This window comes from Myotis daubentonii, chromosome 12 (genome assembly GCF_963259705.1).
Source record: "Myotis daubentonii chromosome 12, mMyoDau2.1, whole genome shotgun sequence".
NCBI classification, from domain to species: domain Eukaryota; kingdom Metazoa; phylum Chordata; class Mammalia; order Chiroptera; family Vespertilionidae; genus Myotis; species Myotis daubentonii.
The window spans coordinates 10,181,923-10,209,448 of NC_081851.1; the positions used below are offsets into that span (position 1 = coordinate 10,181,923).

Genomic DNA, 27,526 nt, shown 5'->3' on the forward strand with positions numbered 1-27,526 from the left:
CACTGGTGGGGGCATGCCTCAGCCCGGCCTGCGCCCTCCTGCAGTCTGGGAGCCCTCGGGGGATGTCCGACTGCCACAGAGGCAGGAGAGGCTCCCACTGTGCTTGCCAGTCGTGAGCCTGGCTCAGGGCTTCTAGATGAGCGGCACTCCCCTTGTGGGAGCGCACTGACCATCAGGGGGCAGATCCTATATTGAGTGTCTGCCCCCGGTGGTCAGTGTGTGTCATAGTGACCGGTCGTTCTGCCATTCAGTCGATTTCCATATTAGCTTTTTATTATATAGGATAATTTTTAATCACCTGATTCATTAAATTGAGATAGAAAATTCAACTTTGTAGGTATTATAAGATGGGGTAGGTTAATTGCTTTCAGAACAAGGTTGGAAGTGGTTCTGCAAGATGGTAAATAAATGTGTTAGATGGTTTCCTTATTTTGATTTTCAGTTCTATAAAACTTGTAGGAACTCTTGACCCATTTGGCAAGCAGTAATGTTTTCCTTTTCAAACTCCCACATTACTTTACAATGCTTTCATGACTATATCACAGTCTTTCTAAAATAATATTTGTGTATCCCCCCCCCCATATCTATCTAATCTATCTAATAATAGGATAATGTGCAAATTGGTAGGGGTGCCGTCACGTAATGACCGATCAGCAGGCTGCGTCCCTGCCCCCTGCACTGGCCCAGAGACATGAGGTTTGCATCCCTGACCCCAGTAAAGGGACTCAGGATGCGAGACTCGCGTCCCCGTCCCCTGCACCAGCCCGGAGACAGGAGGCTCGCATCCCCAACCCCAGCAACGGGCCCTGGAATGTGAGGCTCGCATCCCTGCCCCTGGTAACGGCCCCCGGGATGTGAGGCTCACATCCTCACCTCCTCCGCCGGCCCGGAGATATGAGACTCACGTCCCCAACCCTGGCAAAGGGCCCTGGGCCCCATGCCCCAGGCCCTGGGATGTGAGGCTCTTGTCCCTGCCCCCGGCTCCAGCCCGGAGACATGAGGCTCGCATCCCCAACCCCGGCAATGGGCCCTGGGATGTGAGGCTCATGTCCTCGACCCCAGCAATGGGTCCTGGGATGTGAGACTCGTGTCCCCGTCCCCTGCACCAGCTCGGAGACATGAGGCTCGCATCCCTGACACTGGCAATGGGCCCCAGGACGTGAAGCTTGCGTCCCCGCCCCCCTGTGCCAGCCCAGGTGTCTGCACACCTCCACCACAGGTCAGTTGGTGTGATCGGGCCAGCAGGGGAGAAGTTAGGCATCATCAGGCCAACAGGGGAGCGGTTAGGAGGCAATCAGGCTGGCAGGCAGGTGAGCAGTTAGGAGCCAGTGGTCCCGGATTGTGAGAGGATGTCAGAGTGGTCCCAGATTGGAGAGGGTGCAGGACAGGCTGAGGGACAACCCCTCCCCCCATGCACGAATTTCGTGCACCGGGCCTCTATTAAGTTTATAAGCTGCTGAAAGAGTTACCATCTGAATACCCATTTCAGAGCCTTGCAAAGTATGTATCAATAAATACTGGATGATAAAGATAAAACAGTCTTTATGTACATTAAACTCTTAAGTATCAAAATTCAAGTCCCAGCTGGGCAACAAATTCAGCAGCAATCCTGGGCAGGTTGAACCATGTCTCTGAGTCATGAAATACCCAAGTCCCTGGTTAGCCTTTCTGGAAGAATCTTTTGGGTCCTAGAGCCCCAGCATTCCTAATCATCTTTGAGTAGGCAAAGGTGGAATGGTTTGGGGCTCATGCTTGTATCAGAAAGTATTTGTCATGTGCACAGTGTAGCACTCAGAGTGGGCACCATGAGAGCTGGGATATAACAGGAAGGTGGAAGTAGGGCACCAAGAGTGATGGGGACATAATAAATGGGGGTGCGGTCAACCTAAAGCACTCTTAAACTTCACACACACACACACACAACACACACACACACACACAAACACTGTGCAGGCCAAAGAAAACTTTTCTGAAGGACAGTTTGGGACCTCTGAAAAGCTACGTAGACAGCTGTGACCTCCTGTGCTTACCCAGGAGATAGGAGGTGAGGACAGTGAGAGCAGCAGACACAGGGAAGTGGGGTTGGGTGCTGAGGCAAGAGCACAAGTGCACTGGGTCCTGAAGTGAGCGGGAATAGTGAGCAGAGGCCATGGGTACAGGCGAGAGGGAAGGCTGTTAAGACACCTTTGCCTAACTCACAATTCTGTGGTCTTGGGCATGGTAGAGAGCAGTGGTGCTAAGTGTGTGGACTCCCGAGTCTCGCTGCCTGGCTCCGTCTCTCCCTGGCTGTGGAGCCTTATGTAAGGCATTTAACATATCCATGCCTCCTAATAAGAGGATAATAGTAGTGTCTTCCTCATAGAGCTCTTGCTATGATTAAATTAGATGAAACTTCGAACAGCGTTCGATTAATGCCATTAATGTTATATAGTGCTTTGACTTTTTAAATATTTTATATGTGTTCGTGTATATATGCATGCAGAATTTTATTCTCATTTCTATTTCTTAGACTTGTATCTCATGGTGCATCTAAATCCAGACTCTTTCTAATAGGGACACTGGAGATAGGCTGCTCTTACCATTACTTCCTTCCACAAAAGAGTAAGGATGAAAATCACACTTCTCATTTTCCAGGTCAGATCACAATCTTCTTCTCCTTATTTACATTTTCAGGCTGTGTCATTCTTTGGAGTCTCCCTAATGTGGAAAGTTATATTTCCTCTGTCCTAAAATAGTCTCTTTTATGCCTCCAGAAGTTCACTTTGGGTCTAGGGTTATGGAATTGAATTATTAAGTCTGTTTATTTTAGCCAGGCTCTTAGTGATTATATTGATTTCAATTGTATATTTTTTTTCATTCTGAAGACCTAGTGCATTGATTATATTCAGTTTATACTTTGACTATTTAGTTCTGTTTCTAGATCTTCTTTACCTCCATGCAGCATCCATCACAGGGGCTCCTGTTTTGAAACCAAATCTATGCTTAGGGCATGGGTAAAAGAAATAGCCATAATGTCACAGAATATTTCCTATACACTATTATTTCAAATAGGGGAACCACTCATACTCCAACCACCCTAAGAAAATAATTACTTTCATTGTCTACATGCAACTTTTAAAAAATGAATCTATGCAAAGTAAGTATAAGTGTGGTGAGGAACACACCAGCCCTAAGCATGCTGCCCTGAACTTGTGCATGTTGGAAGTCATTTTCAATGCACAGTGAATGGTGTGATCAACCCATCTTTATGTTCCATGTAAATTTGTTTTATTTTTGATAACGAAGCTTGGAGAAATGATTCTTGAAGCATTATAACAGCTTTGACTGGCAGCTCCCTTAGTGCTGTCTCTTTCACAGCAAGCATAACTGACAGCTTGTAGGTGGAGAGCACATGTAGATAGATTGAGTCCGTAATGGGGGAAAAACAAAGAAGATATTTGTTCTATTTGTTATTTATTAAAATTCAACTAATATGGTAAAATATATGCATCTTGGCAGAATAGATTTAATTTGTAGGCTGAGAGGGTTTTCTCTTATGGAAGCTTGATATATAGCAATTATGTACTAAAATTACTTCGCATAAATATTTTCAAACTCCAGTGAAATTTACATTACTCCTTTTCATGCCCATGAATACCGTTTATTTAGCTGGGTATGGTCTAGATAATTAAAGACTTTTCAAGTTGCATATTTAAATTCCATTCAAGTTATCTTTTGTGGGCACCTGCCTGTGTAGATTAAGTTAGAAACCTTGTCACATTAAAAACAAGAATTCTGCAATGCCACTTGTAGGTACAGACCCGAAATAATTGAATGCAGGGACTTGCACAGATACTTATGCACCCACATCCATCGCAGCATTGTTCACAATAGCCCAAAGGTGGAAACAAACTCATGTGTCTGTGGACAGATGGATGGATAATATGTGATATATACAAAGAAGTATTTATTCAGCTTTAAAAAGAAATGAAGTTCTGATACATGCTGCATTGTGGAAGAACCTTGAAGACACCATGCTAAGTGAAATAAGCCAGGCACAAAAAGAACAGTCATCTAACGACGAGGAGCACTGGCGGAGCAGCGATGCCGCCCTGTGGGCCTTGTTCATGGCTTCCTTCCCCTCCTCCCCGGATATTCACTGTCCTGAAGTTTGGGCGTATCATTCTCTTGCTTTTCTTTATTGTTTTACTACATATAAATAAATCCTTAAACAACATATTGCTTGGTTTTTGAACGTTATATGAATGGAATCATACTATGTAAGTATATGTGTCTGTTTTTCCTTCCTGGTGAAACTCATCCATATTCATATGTGTAGTTCTGGTCCATTTATTGTCATTTCTCTATGGTGCTCTTATCCACCCATCCTCTTATCCATAGAAAGATATGTTTGTTGTTGCAAAATTTCTGTGCAAGAATTTCTACAGTGTATACACCTAGGAATGTAATTGGTGGATTGTAGGGTTTGCTCATCTTAACTTTAGGTCATTGATTCATTGATTGATTTCAGGAGAGCTGTATCAATTTATTCCCCCACAAGCAGCATCTAACAGTTCCTGCTATCACACATCTTAGCAATACTTGCTGTTAGCCCAACATTTTGACTCTCCTATGTTTATATTACCAGGTGACTTTAGAACCAAATCCTCACATTGGACGTGACTCCACCATATCGGACTTTAGGGACCTGATGTTTGATGCCTATGCCATGCTCAGTAAATGACAGAAAAATTAAATGAATCTAGCCCGGCCAGTGTGGCTCAGTGATTGAGTGCAGACCTACGAATGGTTCGCAGGCTCAATCCCCAGTAGGGTATGTGCAGCCATTCAATGATTCTCTCTCATCATTGATGCTTCCCTCTTTTTCTCCCTCTCCCTTCCTCTCTGAAATCAATAAAAATATATTTTAAAAATGAAATGAATCAAAGCTTTAGGTGTTTGGTAAAATTATGGATTTTTCATATTTTAAATGTTTATCAAATTATTATTCTAATCATTCCTTCTCCTAATTATGTACCCAATATCAACCTATTAATGGTGTATCTGTCCCCAAACTCAAAGGCTACACAGGAAATGTAATGCAGCAGTCCACGTGTTGCTCATAGAAGTGGGAAATGTATTATATTTGCTTTACTGCAATCTAATAAAAAACTGTAACATGAATTTTAGAGAGAAAAAATAAAGAATAAAATCTGCAAAATTTTTAACCTAATTTCAGTACTTAACATAGTTCTTATATGTTCCAACATACTTATTTAAAAAATGGTATAACCTTCCCCCAGTGGCTGTCAACCCCGCTTCTATGTCATGGTGGGCACAGCACTCCTTGGACCTCCATGCCCGTGGCCACTAGACTCAAGAGGCCCACTTTCAACTCCTGCTCTTCCGCCTTCACAGAATAGATGAGGGGATGCGTGGCATCAGTGAAAATGTGTCTACATGCAAGAGGTCTGCAGTAAGCATTAGCTTCTGGGATGACCTTTTCATCCAGCATTTTGTGAGACTGTTTAAAGAAAGGAAGGGCCCTGAAATTAACAGTTATTTTGCTTGAGTCCAGGGCACTGGTCAGCTTGCAAAGGCATTTATACAGGCATGAAATATTTTCAAGGTGACTTTCCAATGACAGTCACAAGAAAGCTACACAGAATCAAATTCAAACCTCTCCTATCAAAACCCATTTCAGAATTACATTCAAAGGACACATTTCAAATCGATGGACTCATGTTGGATTCAAAGAGATATGCCATAATTGGAGCAAATCTTCAAGATTGACCTTACAGCAGCGGTTCTCAACCTGTGGGTTGCGACCCCTTTGGGGGTCGAACGACCCTTTCACAGGGGTCGCCTAAGACCATCGGAAAACACATGTATAATTACATATTGTTTTTGTGACTAATCACTATGTGTTAATTATGTTCAATTTGTAACAATGAAAATACACCCTGCATATTAGATATTTACATTACAATTCATAACAGTAACAAAATTACAGTTGTGAAGTAACAAGGAAAATAATTTTATGGCTGGGGGTCACCACAACGTGAGGAACTGTATTAAAGGGTCGCGGCATTAGGAAGGTTGAGAACCACTGCCTTAACTGAAGAGAAAGTAAAGAAAAGTAATATGAATACACAATTGTGACTGCCATCATAACTGAACATGTGCTGGTTTACAAGACTCCGGGGCGGTATGCAAACCTAATCAAGCAGGAAGCCAACAGTTTGGGACTGCCACAGTCATAAACTATGAACAGGTGAACATGGATGACCAGCTGGGATGCCTGCGGAGACGGTAGTGTGACCTGGCAGGGGTGGAAACCTGCAAGTCCTTAAAGCAGGGGTCCTCAGACTTTTTAAACAGGGGGCCAGTTCACTGTCCCTCAGACCGTTGGAGGGCCGGACTATAGTTAAAAAAAAAACAAACTATGAACAAATTCCTATGCACACTGCACATATTTTATTTTGAAGTCAAAAAACAAAACGGGAACACATACAATATTTGTATTTGCATGTGGCCCGCGGGCCGTAGTTTGAGGACCCCTGCCTTAAAGTCTCAAAAAGAACGGCTCCTGTTGAATGGGTGGGAAACAGCATCAACCATGAATATTCTGGAATTGTGCAGCAGATTACTACAGACCAAAGTCAGCAGAATAGAATCCTGGAATAGAATCCCCTTGAATCCTGGAAAAAAAATGGAGCTTCGAAGCAGTTCATGCAGCATTACTGCCCGTGCTGGGCGACCAGAGGAGGAAGCGTGCTAGGTTTGAAGATCAGGGACTAATCCGTTTCAGGCTCATGCTGAGCCAGAAGCTATAGCCACTGGCCTCCCCGAGTTGGTACACTGAGCTTCCTGAGTGATGGCCAGGCCCCGTCTATCAGCCCATCGCACACTCGAGAAACCTGTCACTAGGGCTGCTGAACCATTTCCTGTTTCTGTTGACTTGTTTAAATAAATCTCATTTGCCAATTGAAAAAAATATGGTATAAATTCTGCTTCTACAAACTTATTGGCTTGTTTCTACTTAAACTTCCACAATTAGGTTAAATTTTTTTTTACAATGTATAGAAACTGTTATTTAGAGATATATATTGGGTGCGTGTGGGGGGGGGGGGAGAGGCTGAATGAAAAAAGGTAAAGGGATTAAGCAAAAAAAAAAATATATATATATATATATATATATATATATATATATATATATGACACAGACATAATAGTATGGTGGTAGTCAGTGGATAGAGCGTGGGCCTGCAGACCTAAGGGTCTTGGGTTCGATTCCAGTCAAGAGTACGTACCTTGGTTGCAGGCTCCTCCCAGGCCAGGGCCCTGGTCGGTGCCGGTGCAGGAGGCAACCAATCCATGTATTTCTCTCACATCAATGTTTCTCTCTGTCCTTCCCTCCCTCTTCCGTTCTCCCTAAAAAAATCAATGGAAAAATGTCCTCAGGTGAGGATTAACAAAAATAAATAAATAAATAATACTAAACAAATAAAATAAATCAGAAAAAGAGAGCAATCATTAGCTCAAAATTCAGACCACAAAGTCTGATGTTTGAATTGAAAAAAAAAAAAAAGACATCTATTTTTGTTATTGTTAATCCTCACCTGAGGATATTTTTCCAGTGATTTTTGAGAAAGAGTGGAAGAGGGAAGGAGGGACAGAGAGAGAAACATTGATGTGATAGAGACACATGGACTGGTTGCCCCCCCCTCCCCCCGCCCCTGTCCAGATGGGGTTGGGGATCAAGCCTGCAACTAAGGTATGTATGTGCCCTTGACCAGTATCGAACCCAGGACTCTTCAGGCTGATGCTCTATCAACTGAGCCAAACTGGCTAGGGCAAGACACCTACTTCAATAACCTATAACCTTTGGTTCCTGGGCCTCTGCCAATTGGATGTAAGTTTCACTATCCTAAAAGGTAACCAAAGCTCTGACCAGTCTGGCTCAGTGGATGGAGCATTGGCCTGTGGACTGAAGGGTCCCGGGTTTGATTCCGGTCAAGGGCATGTACCTTGGTTGCGGGCACATCCCCAGTGGGAGTGTGCAGGAGGCAGCTGATCGATGTTTCTCTCTCATCGATATTTCTAGCTCTCTATCCCTCTCCCTTCCTCTCTGTAAAAAATCAATAAAATATATTTTTTAAAAAAGGTAACAAAAGAAAGAACAACAGAATGCACTTTTGTTCAACTAAATGCATTCCATTTAAAGGACTGCTCTTTATTCTGAGATTGTCATTTCTACCTTTTTAATGTTGAAATGTTCTGCGTTTTAAGAAATGATAATAGATGGTATTTATTTACTTGATAACTTTGTATGACTTCGGATTTTCTGTATGTCTGTGTTTTAATTTTACTGGTCCTTCAAATCTAAATGTTTAAGAATCCTTTCAGAGCCCTTGACTACATCATTTACTATGTATTCCGTGTAAAGCAACCTGGAGCTACTGCCAGGAGGACCGGAGTCCCAGAAGGAAAACCATACTCATCTCTAAACTTAATTCTACTTACTTAATTCTGATTGGGTTTCAGGTGAGGCTCAGTACCCACACTATGGGGAGTGACGTGCAAAGATGAGTAAGGCAGCACTTCGTCCTCACCGGTGTCCGGCTGGGCCTGGTAGCGTGATTACAGTGAAAAACAACGGAAGAGCGAATGCCGTGGACCTAGTGGTCTGGTGGTTGCTGGAGGAGGTGGAGACCCTGGACCCTGGGAAATGGGAAAGGCAGAGAGCAGGGAAAACCCGTGCGAGGGAGCAAAACCTGGAGCCCACTCCTGCGTGAGGAAGACGGGATGGAGGGCGTGCGGGCGGCTGCGCAGGGAAGTCAGTCGGTACCGAGCAGACTCGGCCAGCGACCTAACCCGAGGGCCGCAGCAGAAGCAACTGCAGGCACCACCCACGGCCTCCCCGCCAGGCTCCACGTGGGCCAGGGGTGGGGCCGGACACGCCCCGCGGGCTCACGCGCCCTATCAGCCGCCTCGGGCCGCAGGACACGCCCCCTGTCTCTTCTGGCTGGAGCTTCCCGACCAGCCCTGAACCGCCTCCGGCGCCTGCGCAGTCCCCGGGCCCCGCCCCCACTCGCCGGCGGGCCCGCCTCAGCCAAGATGGCGGCCTCCTGTGTGTCCTGCGGTGCCGCGGTTTCCCAGCGGCTCCTTCTCCGGCCAAGGGTTAGCCTGGCCCCGAGGCAGGTCCTCTGGAGAGCCGCGGAGTTGCAGTCGGTTCCCGGGCCCCAGGTAAGGCTGGGCGGAGGGAGTGCCAGGCCTGTAGCGCGAGGATAGGGAGCGGCCCTGCTGTCGCGCGCGCGGGCCTCCCCGCGACCTCGGGTCCCCGGTGCTTGGCCGCAGAGTCGTGAGGTTAGGGACGCGGGCAGTGGTCCCGCGCGCGGCCTCCCGAGGTGGTTTCTGGTTTCGCGGGGTGTGAGGGAGGAGGCCGGCCGGGGCGGTGAGCGACCCGGGCTCTCGCCGTGACCGGAGGGCCAGGTGGGGAAGTCTGTTCAAGAGGGAACTGGCCCACGGGCCCTGAGGCGCCCTGTGGGTGAGTGAGGCCGGGGCCACGGTAGGTCGCCGAGCAGGGGTGCTGACGGGGAGCCAGCAGGACAGGGCCCCGAAGGCAGGCAGTCAGCGCAGAAGAACCCCAAGGGATCAGCGCGGACCGAAGAGAAGGCAGCGAGGCGGCCTGGAAAACGGAAAGTGTTTCCGGAAGGAGAGCGCTTAACGTAGCAAATGCTGTGAAGTTCAGTACTATGACCTAAAAACTATGTTGAAAAAGAAGACTATCATTTTTCTATCTTTTTAAATTGCTTTAACCTAAATCAACCCATCTATCCATTCATTTATCCACCAACCTTTATTTTTCTTATTGGAAAATATTCTGGGAGTTAATTTTTCTTGCATCTCTTTTGAGTATGTCTTTCCTGTTAGAAACACAAGTATCTAAAAAGGACTATCGCATACAGAATATTAGAATGTTTTTATTCGTTAACACTTCATGTGTGTGCCATGCAGGGGAGTTGCTAACTTTCCTCCCCTGGGACTCCTGAACCTAGGTGTCTTCTATGGCTTTCTGTGTCTCCTTTTAGTCATACACAAACATACGTGCATATGTATACTTTTAAAAAAATGGATCTCATTGTATTTTTGCTTCTCTAAACTTACATATATAGTAGAAATCCCGCCAAGTCATCATGGATCTAACTGCTGTCTAATATTCTTGGTGTGAGTGTGTCAGTGTTAATGTAACAATTGATGGGCATTTGCTTTGTTTCCATTTTCTTCCACTCACAGAGTATTCAGTAAACATCCTGGCACAGTTCTTAGGTACTGACTGATGCTTTTATTTCTGTGGGAGAGAGTTCGAGTTTTGAGGTTATTGCTACAAAGGATGTATACATCTTAAATTTTTTGCAATACATGTTTTTATTGATTTCAAAGAGGAAGAGCGATAAAGATAGAAATGTCAGTAATGAGAGGGAATCATTGATTGGCTGCCTCCTGCACACCCCCTCCTGGGTATTGAGCCTGCAGTCAAACCATGACCTCCTGGTTCATAGGTCAGTGCTCAACCACTGAATCACACTAGCCGGGCTACATCTTAAATTTTAATAGATATTCTTACGTAGCTTTTCAAAAAGGCTGTAGCAATTCACATTCCATCATTGAACTGTGAGTGTGCCCCTTTTTCTATCTACATTAGGTATTACTATGTTTTCAATAAGATGGGTGACAATTTCTCCTTGTTACTGTAATTCTCATCTCCCTGATTATTCTTGAAATAAAGCCTTCTTAGTCCATATGGAAAATGTTTACTGAGCACTTTACTTGAGCCAGACACTGTGAAATAAATAAAAATCAAACAAATACCAGACAGTATGGACCCTTAGCAATCCCCAGATTCCTAAATGCCACCCCATTAGGGGGCGGGCTGGCAAGCCAATCTCCTGCAGCCCCTATCCCTGCCCTGCCCCACCCCAGATCAGCCCCCCTACTCCGATCAGGGGCAGGGACAGCCGGCCAACCACCCATGGCCTCTCCCCCAGGCCATTGGCCATGATCAGCACCCCCTACCCCATTTGTGGGAGGGGCCCACTGGCCAATTGCCCACTGCCCCTCCCCCCAGCTGGCCCTGCCCTGATCTGGCCCCGATCTGGGTGGGCCAGCCAACCAACTTCCCACCATCTCCTTCTCCCGATAGGCCCAGCCCCGATCTGCCCTGATTCGGACAGGGCTAGCCAGACCCCACCCGTGCCACGAATTCGTGCACTGGGCCTCTAGCATAATAATAGTAAAGTGCTTCTTGTACAGGATAAATATTTTTTACATTTGTTTAATGTGCTAGTGTATACTAGGTGGTGATATGAACAGTAAATATTGTGGGTCGCAGTGAGAAACACTGATACAACAAGGAAAAAGAAACAAGTTTCGTTAAGCAGTGACTTTTGAATGCTCAATTGGGACCTCACTAGCAGATTTCCTCTTGCATACCAATCTTGTGGCACGCATGTTTCATATTCCAATATATAATTGCAAATATCTCAATGTCCCAAATTTTGGGTGGAGGAGGGAATCTTGTTCGTGAGTGGCTAAACTTTTTGGATTATAAACCCATGATTATCAGGGATCTATATACAGTGTACTGTAAGATTTACAGAGGTAAATACAGGGGAGCACAGAAGTGCAATGCCTAATTCAAAGGAATTGTGATGGATGGAGTGGTGGGCAGCTTCTCAGAGGAGGTGAGAGTGGAGTCTTTAGGAGCAATTAGGAGTTTCGTGAAAAAAGAGGTATTCTGTTCTAGGAATGTAATAGGTACACAAGGGACAGAGTTGTACAGAGTCAGTGGATTCTGGTAACAACAAATGATTTGTTATATCAATTATAATTGATATAATGGTGAGAGACAGAATTAGAATGTTTGGCATACTATTTTGCTATACTAAGGAACTTGAAAATTTTTAAAACTCTCTCATATATTAGATTTTTATTTATATAATAAAAGCCTAAGCGACCCTTACGGTGGAATGACCGGTTGCTATGATGCACACTGACCAACAGGGGGCAGACACTCAGCGCAGGACCTGCCCCTGGTGGTCAGTGCTCTCCCACAATGGGAGCGCCTCTCAGCAGATGCCGGGCTCACGGCTGGCGAGAGCAGCAGTGGTGGCGGGAGCCTCTCTTGCCTCTGCAGCAGCGCCTAAGAGTGGAGAGCCAAGCAGTAAGGAGCAAGCAGGCGGGCGGTAAGGCGTGAGCAGGTGGGTGGTTAGGAGCAAGCAGGCGAGCGGTTAGGAGCGAGGGGTCCCAGACTGCGAGAGGGATGTCAGCCTGCAGGTGGACATCCCCTGAGGGCTCCCGGACTGCAAGAGGGTGCAGGCTGGGCTGAGGGACTCCTTTCCCCAGTGCACAAGTTTTGTGAACTGGGCCTCTAGTATATTATAAGCAGTTTACAGTCATGGTGTCCTATAAAGGTTACCCATGAGTTCTTAAATCATGTATCAATATAATTTAGGGATGCTAATTTAGCTTTCTATAATATTTATTATTTATAAAAAGGAAAAGCAGTAGACCAATTTCTGTTTTGAAAAATTTTACTACAAAATTTTGGTAATATTCCCTCTTACTTTTATTTTCTACTAAGCACTTTCTTAGTGCTTGAACTTTCCATTTTTACTGAGCCAGTATGCTCTTGTTGAATTGAACTGTCTGCCAGGATGATCGATGGCATATGGTTGCTTAGATCTTGTATATTTTGGTTTTATCATAGGATCATTGCTATCTTTGTCTTAAGTATCTGTTTTTCTCATCTCTCATCTTATGGCCTCTTGGAGGTTGTAATATCCTATATTTGTACACATTTTCTTTAATCTGTATATGTCTTTACCTTTTCTTTTATTCCTCAAAGTATTTTTTTGCCTTTTCTATTCAAATTAGCAACAGATTCTTTTTGTTCTATTTTTATCCAATTGAAAAAATACCTAATACTTCTGTAATACCATTAAGGTAGTGTGGCATTTGGCCAAATTTGGGACATCACTGCTTTGTCAGGATGTGTCTGCTTTTTTGGCAATCTGCTGGATTAGAATTACAGTTGCCTGACATACTGATTATCTTTAAAAAGAAGCATATCTGTCAAGTTGTATCAATACAGTTCCATGAAAACAAAGTCTGAGGGAAATTCTCTGTCATAGCTTCTCAGATGGAAATAGAACCTGCAGAAAATTTTGTTGGGAGTTGTACTTAGTGGCAAACCAGAATCTCTCCAGGGATTCTTACTGTCCTCAGCTAAAGGTCTAGTTGGTTTGCTTGAAGCCTCATCTTACGTGATGGCTTGTACTGGTGAATAATGGATGCCTTTGAATGTAAGTATTTTTTGTGTGAATTCGTTGCTGAGATAATTCACAACATTTAATAAATGTATTTAGTAGTCTGGTGCTGATGCTATGATGGCTTTGTAACTTAGTCATAATCTTCAGCAATATGTACAAATGTTTTTTAAAAGATCCTAAAGAGATTGTTTGAAAAATAGCAAATTAGGAGCATGTTAAAGAAAAAACCCTTTATGAACAACAATAAACACTTTACAGACCTTTTTAAAGTCTCATTTATGTTAAAAGTACAGAAACTACTACCTCATGTCACAAACTCCAGAGAATAGAGAAAGACAAAAAGTAATTTTATATTTTTATTGATTCCAGACAGGAAGGGAGAGGGAGAGGGAGAGGGAGAGGGAGAGGGAGAGGGAGAGGGAGAGAGAGAGAGAGAGAGAGAGAGAGAGAGAGAGAGAGGGAGAGAAAGAGAAAGAGAAATGTCAGTGGTGAGAGAGAATCATTGATCAGCTGCTCCCTACATGCCCTCTACTGGGGATTGAGCCCAAAACCCAGGAATCAAACCTGGGACCCTGCAGTCCACAGACTGATGCTTTATCCACGGAGCCAAACCAGCCAGGGCAAAAAGTAATTTTAAATCAAGTGAAGAATTGAGTTTTCAAGCCAACAATCAACTCTTTCATTTGAGATGATGCTAAAATGTAGGAACAAAAGAGGAGCAATGTGAAAAAGAGATAAAGAAAAGATAAAGGAATATTTACTTAACAAAATGGAAGTTATTTTAATTACTTAACACTACCAAGAACATTTTTCAAAATGTTGGGTGAGGGAGAGTTCTGTGAAACAGATATGATTAAAATAAACTGTTATGGAAAGAATTTTGAAGATGGACTAATGATATATAGTAAGAAGCTAAAAAACTCAGAATGACTGCAGAATTGGCACTGCAGAGAAAGGGGAAAAACACACACCAAGAAACCAAGGAGTAAATGTTTATAAATCATACAGAATGCAGAAAAAAGGGACAAGAAATAAGACAGAATAATAGATAATTACTGTGATTGAAAAAGGAGATTAAGTAGGTGAAGAGTTCATTGGGTATTTTATTGCTGAAGTTGGTAGAACAAATACGTGTAAACATTTTATCAGAGACGTGGATGAAAACCAGTAAAATAAAAACAGGTTATGTACTGTCTAAATTGCCAGATCAAAAGATGAATTTTAAAAAGCACAGGCCATATAGCAAAAGAATGAAAACAGGAAGGAAGCATAAAAAATGTAAAGATAAAATAAGATAATAAGACAATATCTATTAAAGCTCATTTAAATGGGATAATCTCATATTTTTAAAAAACTCATATTGGGCCAAAAGAACAAAAACTAAGATGACTAAATTTAGATAAAAAATATGGGCAATGATATTCAAGGGTAGTGCTAATGGGAGTTTAAAATAGAGTTGCAATACTGTGACCCAGTAGAACTGAGTTCAGGATAGAAGTGTTATGTGGGAATGGCACACTTTATAATGCTGAAGGGTACAGTCTGCCTTCAGATAAAACTCTCCAGAACTAAGTAGTGCATTGAGTATACCACTGAAACAAAGGAAATATATAGGAAACAAAAATATAACTGGTGAAAAAAATTTGCACATAGTGTAAACCATGTAGATTTCTATTTCTTTGATATTATTCCCTTGGCTAATATTCAGTATAAATAGCCATATAAGTTCTGGGTTGTTTTTTTTTTCCTACACTTTTCCCCCCTTTGCTCTGTCTACCCTTTACAACCACTCTTTGGATATGAAGTGTGCAGCCCATCAGACCTATCACTTCTTACCCTATAGACCACCTCATGACCTATCTCACAAAAGAAAATAGTGGCCAGAAGATATAAGTAACCTTACTTCTCCACCTACTCAACCTCACAAACTATTTTGCTTCTTTGCATAGAAGAGATGTTTCTCATTGGAACACTAATGCCTGCCATTTCCCCTGCTTCATGTCCTATGTGATTAACAGACCATATCTCTAGCTCAGATCTTTCCTGTGCCACACACACACACACACACACACACACACACACACACACACACAGCCATCTGCCTCCTAGACCCCTCTCCTGAGATGCCCGTAGGCATCTGGAACCCATCATGCCCAAATGGAACACATCCCTTTCCTCCCTAATGTTCTTCCTCTAGCATTCATTATGTCAGTGAATGGAGCCATGTTCACTGGAAGACTCCTTTTCTCCTCCTGAGGGTTGTGGTGGGTGATTGGCGGGAGCCATAGTGGATTTGTTTGTATTATGAATGGATTGTTTTAGCTATAGACAAAAACATTTGTCATATTATTTACAACACCAGCAGTGTAATCATCATTTTGGCAATGAACATTTGGAAGAATTAGCTCTACTCTGTGACTGTTATTTTTATTCCCCAAATTCATACCTTTTACCATGTCTCTTGGGGCAGAGAAGCATTTTCACTTTGAGTATGGGAAGTAACTTTCTCCACTGTTCAGAGAAGACAGTGGGATCTAAAGAAAAGCCTGGGAAAAGATGATAAAACCATTGACATAGGGAATTGGGGCTGGTGGCACTTGGCTGTGGGGAGAGGTAGCAGGGGTGTGAAAACAGGCTCTCTATAAAAGGGCAGTCTGACTATATACATAAGCCAGTTTGGGTCATGGTTTTACTCATTGGTAGTAACATTGTGTCTTCATAGAGCATTGTAAGAAAACAGTTGTCTATTCATAACACCAAGAGAAACTGCTCTGCTTTCCCAAGGAAAAGTGAACTATAAATTTCATGGAATTTTAAATTGCTCTTTCTTACTCATCAAAGAATAATAAGAAACTATTTTATCATTTTAAATTTGTGAGAGTTTGGAACATAATTTTTCTATTAATTGGATATTTCAATAGTTGTCCTGAATATTTTTTCCTTTTCTGTTGTAACTGTGGTGACAAATTACGATAGAATTATTTGAATCTCTGATTCTCAAAGGGTTAGGGAATGGATGAGGGGGGGATGGTGCTGGTGGTGTCTCACGTCTTTGTCTCTGTTTATGTCTCTCTCTCTCTACCTCCCTCTTTGCCTCCCTTCTTCTCTCTCCCTCCTCCTCCCCCCCTTGCACTCTCTCTGAAAAGTACTGGAAAAAATTATCCTACAGTGAGGATTAAAATGTATACATACATATATCACAAGTAGCTGAAGTTGATATGTCAGTATCAAATATGAATGTGAATAGTATTTTTGTTTTTAATGTGTTGAAATGCTAGTCACTTAAACTACTTTGTAAGCACAGGCTTTAAAAAGAGATTTTTATGTTTATGAAAAGGGAATGAATGAGTTACTAAGTCTAAATATTGCTTAAGAGTGTTTAAAATTGTTGAGGCAGGAATCAGGTTGAGAACCACAGATTAAAGAATTTGAGAAAAGCCAGGACAAGATCTGTTCTAATTCTCTTCCAGCAACTGAATGGCCATTTGGAAACATTTTTCAGGTTCTTTTCCTTTGGCCGGGGTTCGGGGGGGAGAGGGGGGCATGGGATTCCTATTGCCACAGCATGAAGGATTCACAGCAGCAAGTGTGATATCATTACTGATAGTTTAAAAGGATGTGAAAGCCCTTATTTCTACAGAGCATATTGAACCAAATTAATACTAAGAAATTGTCTTTATTTTTAGTGAAGCAGTTTCTTCATTGTGTCAATTTAAAATAAGGACCATGGAATAAAGTTTCAAACTAAGCTAAACCTATTACTTTTAAGGCATTTAAAGATAGGCTGCATTTGTACCCTAAACAAGGTGAGTGCCTATAGTCTAAGGCAGTGGTTCTCAACCTTCTGGCCCTTTAAATACAGTTCCTCATGTTGTGACCCAACCATAAAATTGTTTTCATTGCTACTTCATAACTGTAATGTTGCTACTGTTATGAATCGTCATGTAAATATCTGATATGCAGGATGGTCTTAGGCGACCCCTGTGAAAGGGTCGTTCGATCGCCAAAGGGGTCGCGACCCACAGGTTGAGAACCGCTGGTCTAAGGGTGCATGTCCCTTTACCCCCACTTCGCTCGTTAGTTGCTCTCTGCTGGTACCTTTGCCTCTTTTTAAGTAAGTGGCACGGTCACTCTTCATTCCGTGTATGTCAAATATCACAAGTAGCCCTGGCCTGTTTGCTCAGTGGTTAGTGGTCCACAGACCAAAGGATATTTTTTCCATTGCTTTTTAGAGAAAGTGAAAGGGAGGGAGGGAGGGAGGAGAGAGAGAGAGAGAGAGAGAGAGAAGAGAGATATTGAGTTAGAGACATCGATGTGAGAGACACATTGACTGGTTGCCTCCCACCCACACCCAGCCAGGACGAACCATAACCAAGGTAACCATAACTGAGGTACCCGCACTGAGGTATGTGCCTTTGACCGGGAATCGAACCCATGAACAAGTAGCTGAAGTTGATGGATCAGTATCAAATATGGATGTGGGTAGTATTTTTGTTTTTATTGTGTTAAAATGCTAATAATTTAAACTACTTTGTAAGCATAGGCTTTATAAAACAAGCTTTTGAGCAAGGGACAATTCTAACAGCTTCCTTCACAGGCCTTTTACCTTGTTTGCAGATTACTGCCAACTGAGTACTGTAATAAAGAAGACAACTATTTGAATATCCCATTTTATTTAGAGACAATGGCCTACAGATCATTGTTTAATATAAATTTTTTTTTCTTTCCACATATATTTTCTGCTAGATATTGAGGCTAAAACATGTCACAGTTGTAACAACCAAGAAAAACGTTAAAGCCTTAAGACATGAAACCTACACAGTGGATTTTATTAAAAAGCAGATTGAGGAGTTCAACATAGGGAAGAGACATCTAGCCAACATGATGGGAGAAGATCCAGAAACTTTTACGCAAGAGGATATTGATGTAAGTACAGTTGCTCTGTGGAAAAGTAATTGCTGTAAACTTTTAGATGCTGAAGGCACTGTTCTTCAGCCGAGCCCTTTAGGTCTGTGTAAATTTTAATCGAACTGTCAGAATAAGGAAAAGTACTTTGCAAGTGGAAACTATGGTTTCAAAGAGAGATTCTACTCTGTATTTGAAGCATAATAAAGTGTGGCGAGTTTTAGATTTTAACTAGAAATGGATGCTTTCCTTGATTTAAGGTCATAGGACCCACTATGAATGCTTATACAGAGTTTGGAAACATCCTGTAGGTAGTCTGAAATTTAGCTTTCTTACAAAATGATAAATGGTAATGCAAATAGAGTCAGGTTTATAGGAAATCCCATAAATAAATCTAAGCCCAATGTTTTTTATCAGCTTAACTATATATTTGAATTTTTAAAGTAACAGCATGTCCTAAGTAATTTGAGAATAGGTTAGAATGCTAGTCACATGCCATTCTTGAATTATAATCCTGAGAAAAGTAGTAATAATATTACTTTTTTGCTAGACATGCCAAAATAGCTAGCAAAAGAACTTAACAATTTAACAATTTTGAAGATTGTTCTAATTTTATAAAAAGTAACATATGATATCCAATGGTGTTCTGTATTTAACAGAATAACATCTTTGTATAAATTCAACATTTTATTTTATTTCAAATATATAATTATTTTATTTATTTTTATTTTTTTATTAAATCTTTATTGTTCAGATTATTACATTTGTTCCTCTTTTTTTACCCCCATAACTCCCCTCCTCCCAGTTCCCACCCCACCCTCCGCCCTCACTCCCCACCCACTGTCCTCATCCATAGGTGCACGATTTTTGTCCAGTCTCTTCCCGCATCTCCCACACCCCTTTCCCCCCCAAGAATAGTCAGTCCATTCCCTTTCTATGTCCCTGATTTTATTATAATCAACAGTTCATTCTGTTCATCAGATTATTTATTCACTTGATTTTTAGATTCACTTGTTGATAGATGTGTATTTGTTGTTGATAATTTGTATCTTTACCTTCTTCTTCTTCCTCCTCTTCTTAAAGGAAACCTTTCAGCATTTCATATAATACTGGTTTGGTCGTGATGAACTCCTTTAGCTTTTCCTTATCTGTGAAGCTCTTTATCTGACCTTCAATTCTGAATGATAGCTTTGCTGGATAAAGTAATCTTGGTTGTAGGTTCTTGGTATTCATCACTTTGAATATTTCTTGCCACTCCCTTCTGGCCTGCAAAGTTTCTGTTGAGAAATCACCTGACAGTTGTATGGGTATTCCCTTGTAGGTAACTGAGTGTCTTTCTCTTGCTATTTTTAAGATTCTCTCTTTGTCTTTTGCTCTTGGCATTTTAATTATGATGTGTCTTGGTGTGGTCCTCTTTGGATTCCTTTTGTTTGGGGTTCTCTGCGCTTCCTGGACCTGTAAGTCTATTTCTTTCACCAGGTGGGGGAAGTTTTCTGTCATTATTTCTTCAAATAGGTTTTCAATATCTTGTTCTCTCTCATCTTCTGGCACCCCTATAATTCTGATGTTGGTACGCTTGAAGCTGTCCCAGAGGCTCCTTACACTATCCTCGCATTTTTGGATTCTTTTTTCATTCCGCCCCTCCGGTTGGGTGTTTTTTGCTTCCTCGCATTTCAAATCATTGACTTGATTCTTGTGCTCCTCTGGTCTGCTGTCAGGAGTCTGTATAATATTCATTGTTTCAGTCCGTGTATGCTTAATTTCTAGTTGGTTCCCCAACATAACATCGAGGGTCTCATTAGTTTTGTTGTAGATCTCATTAAGTTTATCGGCGGCTTCTAAACAGTTCTTGAGAGACCTTAAAAGTGTGGTTCTGAACTCTATATCTTCCATTGACAATTTTGTCCTGTTTCTTTGTCTCCGCATTTTGTTATGCTTTCTTGGTGCACCCCCTAGTGGTCTTTGTGCGCAGTCTTGTTGTAGTTAAGCCTTGATTGTTGTAGTTAATACTGGGGGGATTTGACCTCCAGGCCAAGTGGCTATGAGAATCAGCTGTGTCAGCAGTGAGAGAACTTCTGTCCTCTAGGGAGGTGCTAATCTAGCCTTTGCCTGAGGCTATCCGGCAAATGCCTCTGTGCAGGGCTTGGGTAGGGCGGGTCACAAAGGATCAACAGGGTGGGCCGGAGAGAGCAGTTATGGCGGCTCTCAGTCCTGTCCCCAGGGGCTCTGCCTCTCTGAGTCCCAGCACCCGCTGCAAAGCTGTGAGAGAAAGCTGCACTCGCTCTGACTGAAGCCAGACAGTCCCGCTTCTCCCGTTTGAGTCTGGGTCCCTAAAGACTCGCCTGTATCTGGAGCTCAGAGTCTGCGACTCCCTCCCGATTGAAAACAACAACCGCGCCCTCCGCCGCCAGCCCGCTCCGCGCACTCCGCACCTCAGAACTTGACTTCAGCACTGCGCCTCCTCTGAGTGTCCGTATGCGTTTCTCTTTCCTCCTAGTTGTAGGACTTCCACTCAGCCAGCGTTCCTGTGGTTCTGGGTGATGTCCGTTCCTTGTTTTAGTTTTACTTTTGAAGTAGTTGTTCAAGGCAGCAAACTCCGGCGTTAGCCTATGCCGCCATCTTGGTTCTCCCCTGCATTTTCTAATAATAGTCTCAAATATATAATTATTTTAATCATTTTGTGTTTTTAGGCATTTTAGTTTATTTCCCATCTTTTTGTATGCCTTTCTTAATTATTTGTAAATGATACTTCAGTATCTTTCTGAGGCACCAGACCAACATGTTTGACTAAGCTAGAGGGATTTCTTATTCCCCTTGTAGGTCCAGGTGACTTAGAGTTATAGACCTCTTAGCTGCTGTCCTACTTTTTGAATTTTATGGTAATCTGGACAGTATTTAGGGATATTGAGAAACCTGTATTTTTATAAGAGTGATTTTAATCAAAGGTTGTGCTCCATTTTTAGAAGCGGAAACTGAGGCACAAAAAATAAGCATCGTATTTAAATATCTAAGTATGGATAAAGGGGAAACACTTAAAACTTCAAACCGTGAACCTTCTATTCTTCCTTCATATCTGCCTCATTTCATAGATAATGGATATCTGACAGTATCCAGATGTAATTTTTAGCTACATACTCAAAATATTATGATTTTCAAGAAGAAAGGGGCAACTTTCAACAATAAAGATTTATTTTTCAAAAGGTGCAAAAAGTAACTAGTGTTTGTATACTCAAATTTTTTTTATTTTTTAAAGAAGAATTAAAGGACCAAAAACTAAATAAGGTCTTCTTCTGTCTTTAATAACATGTGTCCTTCTAAAAGATAAGGGAATAATGAGCATCTTAGCATGGTAGTAATGCTACAGAATTATGTTTTTCAAAGAGAAATACACTTCCGTATCTCTGCGCCCCTAAATCTTCTCTCTTGAGATAACTTTTGCTGTTTACTTGTGTGTGTGTGTGCGTGTGTGTGTGTGTTTGTTTGGTGGCTGCTTTATCAAGACATACTTCACATACCATCTCAAGGTGTACTTTACTGGTTTTTAGTCTGTCTACAGAGGTCTACAGCCATTACCACAGTCTAAGTATAGACCGTTTTCATCACCCCATAACAAAACTTTGTAACCTGTAGCAACCACTTTTCAATTTCCTCCATTCCTCTCAGCTCTGGGCAACTAATTTCTACTTTATATCTTTATAGATTTGCCTACTCTGGACATTTCATATAAACAAAATCATATAATTCTTGGTCTTTGGTGATTGGCTTCTTTCATTTAGCATATTGTTTTCAATATTTATCTATGTTTTATCATGTGTCAGTTATGCATTCCTATTCATTGCCAAATACTTTTCCATTGTCTGGATATACTACATTTCTTTTTAATCCAGTCATCAGTTGATGTGCATTTGGATTGTTTCAAATTTTGGCTATTTTAAATTATGCTGCTATAAACATGTGTAAAAGTTTTTGTGGTGGTCACATGTTTTCAATTCTCTTGGGTATGTACCTAGAAACCATTGCTAATTCAAAGTCATGAAGATTTACACGTATTTTTTTTCTGAGAGGTTTATAGTTTTAGTTTCTTACCTAAGTCTTTGGTTCATTTTGGGGTAATTTTTATATGTAGTATGAGATAGGGGTCCAGTGTTATTCTTTTACATGAGGCTACCAATTGTCCAGTGGCATTTGTTGAAAAGACTGTTGTTTTGCCATTGAATTGTTTCGTCACCCGTAATGAAAATCACTTAGCTGTAAGTATAACGGTTTATTTGTGAACTCGCAATTATATTTTATTGATATGTATGTTTATAGTTACACCAGTATTCACTCTCTTGATTACTGTAGCTTTGTAATAAATTTTGAAATTGGGAAGTACTCCTACTTTGCTCATTTGTTTCAAGAACATTTTGGCTATTCTGTGCCCCTTGAATTTCCTTAAGAATTTTAGGATGAGCTTGTCAATTTCTGTAAAGAGCCAGCTAGTATTTTTAAAGAGATTGTGTTGAATCTCTAGGTCAGTGATGGCGAACCTTTTGAGCTCGGCTTGTCAGCATTTTGAAAAACCCTAACTTAACTCTGGTGCCATGTCACATATAGAAATTTTTTGATCTTTGCAACCATAGTAAAACAAAGACATATTTTTGGTGTTTATTTTATCTATTTAAATGCTATTTAACAAAGAAAAATCAACCAAAAAAATGAGTTCGCGTGTCACCTCTGACACGTGTGTCATAGGTTCGCCATCACTGCAGGTCAATTTTGGGAGTATTGCCATCCTAATATTATCTTCTGATCTGTAAACATGGATGTCTTTCAGTTTATTTAGATGTTTAATTTCTTTCAGTGATATTTTAAGTTTCCAGAGTTTAAGTTTGGCATTGTTTTTTTAATGCTTAAATTAAAATCATTAACTTCTTTTTTAAAATTTTAAGTGGAATTGTTTTCTTTCTTTTAAATTTATTTTATTGATTTTTTTACAGAGAGGAAGAGAGAGGGATAGAGAGTTAGAAACATCGATGAGAGAGAAACAGCAATCAGCTGCTTCCTACACACCCCCTACTGGGGATGTGCCGGCAACCTTGGTACATACCCCTGACCGGAATTGAACCTGGGGCCCTTCAGTCTGCAGGCCGACACTCTGTCCACTGAGCCAAACCAGTTAGGGCTCTTTTTGGATTCTTTATTGCAAGTGATTGAAATACAATTAATTTTTGAATATCGATCTTGAATCTTTCAAAGTTGCTGAATTCATTTACTAATTCTTACAGTTTTTTAATGGATTCCTAAGATTTTATGTGTTCAAAATGTCACCTGCAAATAGAAATAGGTATAGTTTTTTTTCTTTTCAGTCTGGATGCCTAATTGCCCTGGCCAGCATCTCCAACAATGTTGAGTAGACATGGTGAGAGTGGACATCCTCATCTTGTTCTGATCTTAGGGGAAAGCTTCCAGTTTTCACCATTAAATATTATGTTAGCCAGGGGTTTTTTTGTAGATGCTCTTTATCAGATACAGGAAATTCCTTCCATATCTAGTTTGTTGAACATATTTATCATAAAAGGATGTGGGATATTGCCAAATGCTTTTTCTGCTTTTATTGAGATGATCATTTCTTTTATTGGTATGGTATATCATGTTAATTGATTTTTTCTTTATCTTTATTAAATTGAAATAGTATCAATTACTTTCATATTGTTAGTATTGAAGAGACAAGCAAGCCCCCCCAAAAGCTTATGACGTAACAAATCATAGAGTCAGTCATAAAGCACAGTCTTATGTTGTTACCTATAGATTTGTTCTAGGAATGATAGAAGCAAATCTAGATTTTTGTTTGTTTTTTAACATTGCTCAATGAAACATTACTTATTAATAGTAAAACTTCTAACAGGACCTAACACAAAGTATAGGATGTCAATTAAGGTTCATAAGAATCATATTTTATTCTGAATCAAACTTTTTGCTCGTATACATATATTAGACATTTTATTCATAAACATGTAAGGATTTTTTAACAAGAAGATTTGGGGTTATATAAACTTCAGGTGTACAATTTATAATATGGCATCTGCATACTCCATTGTGTGCTCACTATATGTTGTCTGTCACCATATATTTGACCGCCTTTACCCTCTTTTTTTTTTATTATTCTGTATCAAACTTAGTACTTTAAAACAGTGATTTTCCACAATAATTTTTAAAGCCTATGATATCTGACTATTTAGTCAGGGGCACTGACTTTTTCCTTTAGATTGTTAAAAAAATGACAACAGACAACACAACAATAGCTGTCTGATGTGAAAGAATCAAAATTATACCTTTTTTTTGTCAGATTGGCAAAAAATATAATATGGTTTTTGGTGTGCCACACAATGTTAGTAATTAGTTTACTAGTATGTGTGCTATGATAAAAATGGTTGAAAATCGCTGCTTTAAAGAATACAGATTATTTGGTTTTTTGGTGGTTTGGTTTTTTTTTACATTGATTGATTTGGGTGTTTAACTTTGTGTTCCTGGAATAAACCCCACTCTGTCAATGTGGATAATAATTTTTTATGTGTTTCTGGATTAGGCTTGCTAGCATTTTGCTAAGTTTTACTTCCAATTGATACTGGTCTGTAGTTTTAATGTCTTTGTCTGATTTTGACATCAGGGTAATATTGGCCTCATAGAATGAGTTGGGAAATGATCTCTTCCATTTTTAGAAGAGTTTGTGAGGAATTGGTAGTCATTCTTTAAATATCTGGTTGAATTAATTAGTGAAGCTATCTGGGCCTGGCAGTTTTGTAGGGAGGATAAAACTGGTTTTAAAAGTTACTTTTAAAATTAGTTTGCTTTTTTTTTTTTTTTTAACCCGAGGATATGTTTTTATTAAATTTAGAGAGAGATGAAGAGAGGGGGAGAGAGGGGAAAACATCAATTGGTTGCCTTTCATATATACCCTAACTGGGATCAAATCCGAAACCTGGGTATGTGCTCTGACCAGGAATTGAACCCTCGACCCTTCAGTGCAGGGGAGGACACTCCAATCAGTTGAGCCACACTGGCCAGGGCTTGTTGTTTGCTTTTTAAAATGGTCCTCCCCTCTCTCCTGTGACCTCTGTGTTCCTGAGTTCTCTGTAAGATCCTACTATCTAACTGACTTTACCCGCCTTTACAACCTTTTGGGATGTACGAATGTCACATTTAGCTCACTGAGAGAAGCAGAATCAGTCAACAGGTTTGTAATTCTATCTGAAGGGATAAACATTTTCACAGCCTAAGTATAAAAATGAATTAGGTTGTTTGGAATGGTTAGTTCATTGCTTGGATATTTAATCAGAATATTACTTAGGGGTGTTAAAATTATTTTCATGAGAATTTAATTTCTACAAAGTAGACATGATCTATAATTTAATTCAATTCAGTTAACTCATTAAACATCTAGGCTCACTGTATAATGTTCATGTAGGTAAATTAGGTGCCATTGTATTTAGATTAAACCATTTATTCTTTTATATATTGGAAAGTTTTTTTATACTGCTTATTAACAATTGCTAAAGTAATGATAGCCAAAACCATCTATGAAATGAATTTAAGTAAATATTTTTAAGATTTAAAATCTCTGCCCTGGCCAGTGGTCAGAGAGTCGGCCCATGCACCAAAGGGTTATGGGTTCAATTCCTGGTCAAGGGCACAAACCTGGGTGTGTGTGTCTCTCCCTCCCCTTCCCCTTCCTTCCTCCTCTCCACTGGCTCTTAAAAGCAGTGGGGAAAATATCCTCGGGTGAGGATTAACAACAACAAAAAATGTTTTCTTAAGTATCTATTTTCATATATGAAAATATCTTTAAATTTTTTTTGTTAAGGTGTTTACAACAGACATACATTGGTATTTCCATCTAGAGTATACTTTTTATATTATTTAGAGAAATCTTAAAGGATTCTATCATTCAGTCAGAGACAATATGTTTAGTTCTGGTTTTTAAAATATAGAATTGTTTTCCAGAGAAGACATGTTAAACATCACTATGTAAATGTAGTAGATGTTAGCTATTCTATACTTTTAAAACTGCATGTGTGTGTATGTATATATGGTGAAAGTAAGTTGATGTAATTTTGTGTCATTGTGCTAATAGAATATAACTTTTAAAAATCTTCCTTAGATTTAGCAAAAAATGTAATGAAATCATGAATTAATATGAAAAAAATCTCTACTTGTTTACAGTATAGAGGATACTTAAATGAAGCTTAATTGCTTGTATTGTGAGGACTATAGATGCAGAACATGTGCAACTTAAGTGGATTTTTTTAAAAATAAGTTCATTGTTGTTGAAGTGATGTAGGAAGATGCAAAACCTGGGATGAGGAGATTTTTTTGTGGTGTCACTAACTAGCACTGTAATATTAGCAAGTCACAGCATTCTGTCACTTGTTTTTCTGGTCTCTAAAGTAATACCAGCTGCTTGCCTAACTAAGAATATAGGAATGTGAGATTAATGCATTGTATTAATAAATAAATAAAATCTACCATAGCCTGAATCACTTCCTAGTTTTCTAATTTCCTTTGCAACACAAATCTTCCATGCCATCTGACACTGAATGTTGGGGAGAATAATCTGAAATACTGTTGAGTGCATTGATTTATCGCTGAGTGACATAAACTGGAGGTTGTGTTGTATAATGGGTTGGTATTTTGTCTCACCTCACTAAAAGCCCGTGTGAGGGAGTGTTGCCATTTTCCTGACACCAGTGACCTAATTCTGCTGTGCTAGACCTTCCTTAGGTGATTGATCTGCTTCACTAAGTCTCACGTATTATATCAATTAACTCTTGGCATTTTATTAAATTTAGTGGACCCCGGTTGGCATCTGAGTAGATATGAAAGCAAGGAGGACAGTAACAACCAACTGTTATCAAGGCATTAAAATTATACACCCATTATGGTTCCTATTTTCAAAACTATTTTTGTAAGAGGTTTCGGCTGTGTGTATAACTTGAAAGACATTATAACTGATGAGTCTTATTTAATTTCCATACTGACATAATGTTTAATTATTTCTAAACACAAAAATAAATGGTTTGATATCCGAAATCAGGAAAATACGTTAAGCCTCCAAATAGTTTTTGGAAGAGCATTGCAATTGCTGTTATTGAATTTACAATGCTTTGTATAATGTGTTTGGCTTTTAACATATAAATTAAAACCAGGTTCAGTAATTTTTCTTTTATTTAATATGATCATGAAATTAGATAGTCCACATAACGGAATTTTTCTGAAAAGGGAATCCTATTTTTAATGATTTGTAATGAAAAATGCCACCACTTACTAAA

The 27,526-nt window shown here is 40.4% G+C and overlaps 1 protein-coding gene and 1 pseudogene across 2 annotated transcripts in view; both read left to right on the plus strand.

Annotated features, from left to right (window-relative positions):
• Positions 1 to 642: 642 nt before the first annotated feature.
• LOC132213892 (leucine carboxyl methyltransferase 1-like) lies at positions 643 to 6,780 on the plus strand (annotated as a pseudogene).
• Positions 6,781 to 9,058: 2,278 nt separating this feature from the next.
• MRPS9 (mitochondrial ribosomal protein S9) overlaps positions 9,059 to 27,526 on the plus strand; it is a 70,354-nt gene continuing 51,886 nt past the window's right edge. Inside the window, exons 1-2 of one of the 2 annotated variants that reach the window (XM_059658934.1) lie at positions 9,059 to 9,228; positions 18,060 to 18,239. In XM_059658934.1, coding sequence (XP_059514917.1) covers positions 9,100 to 9,228; positions 18,060 to 18,239 — 309 coding nt within the window. In that variant the 5' untranslated portion in view covers positions 9,059 to 9,099. The remainder of the gene's footprint in view (positions 9,229 to 18,059; positions 18,240 to 27,526) is intronic. The other variant, XM_059658935.1, reaches the window with a different exon arrangement.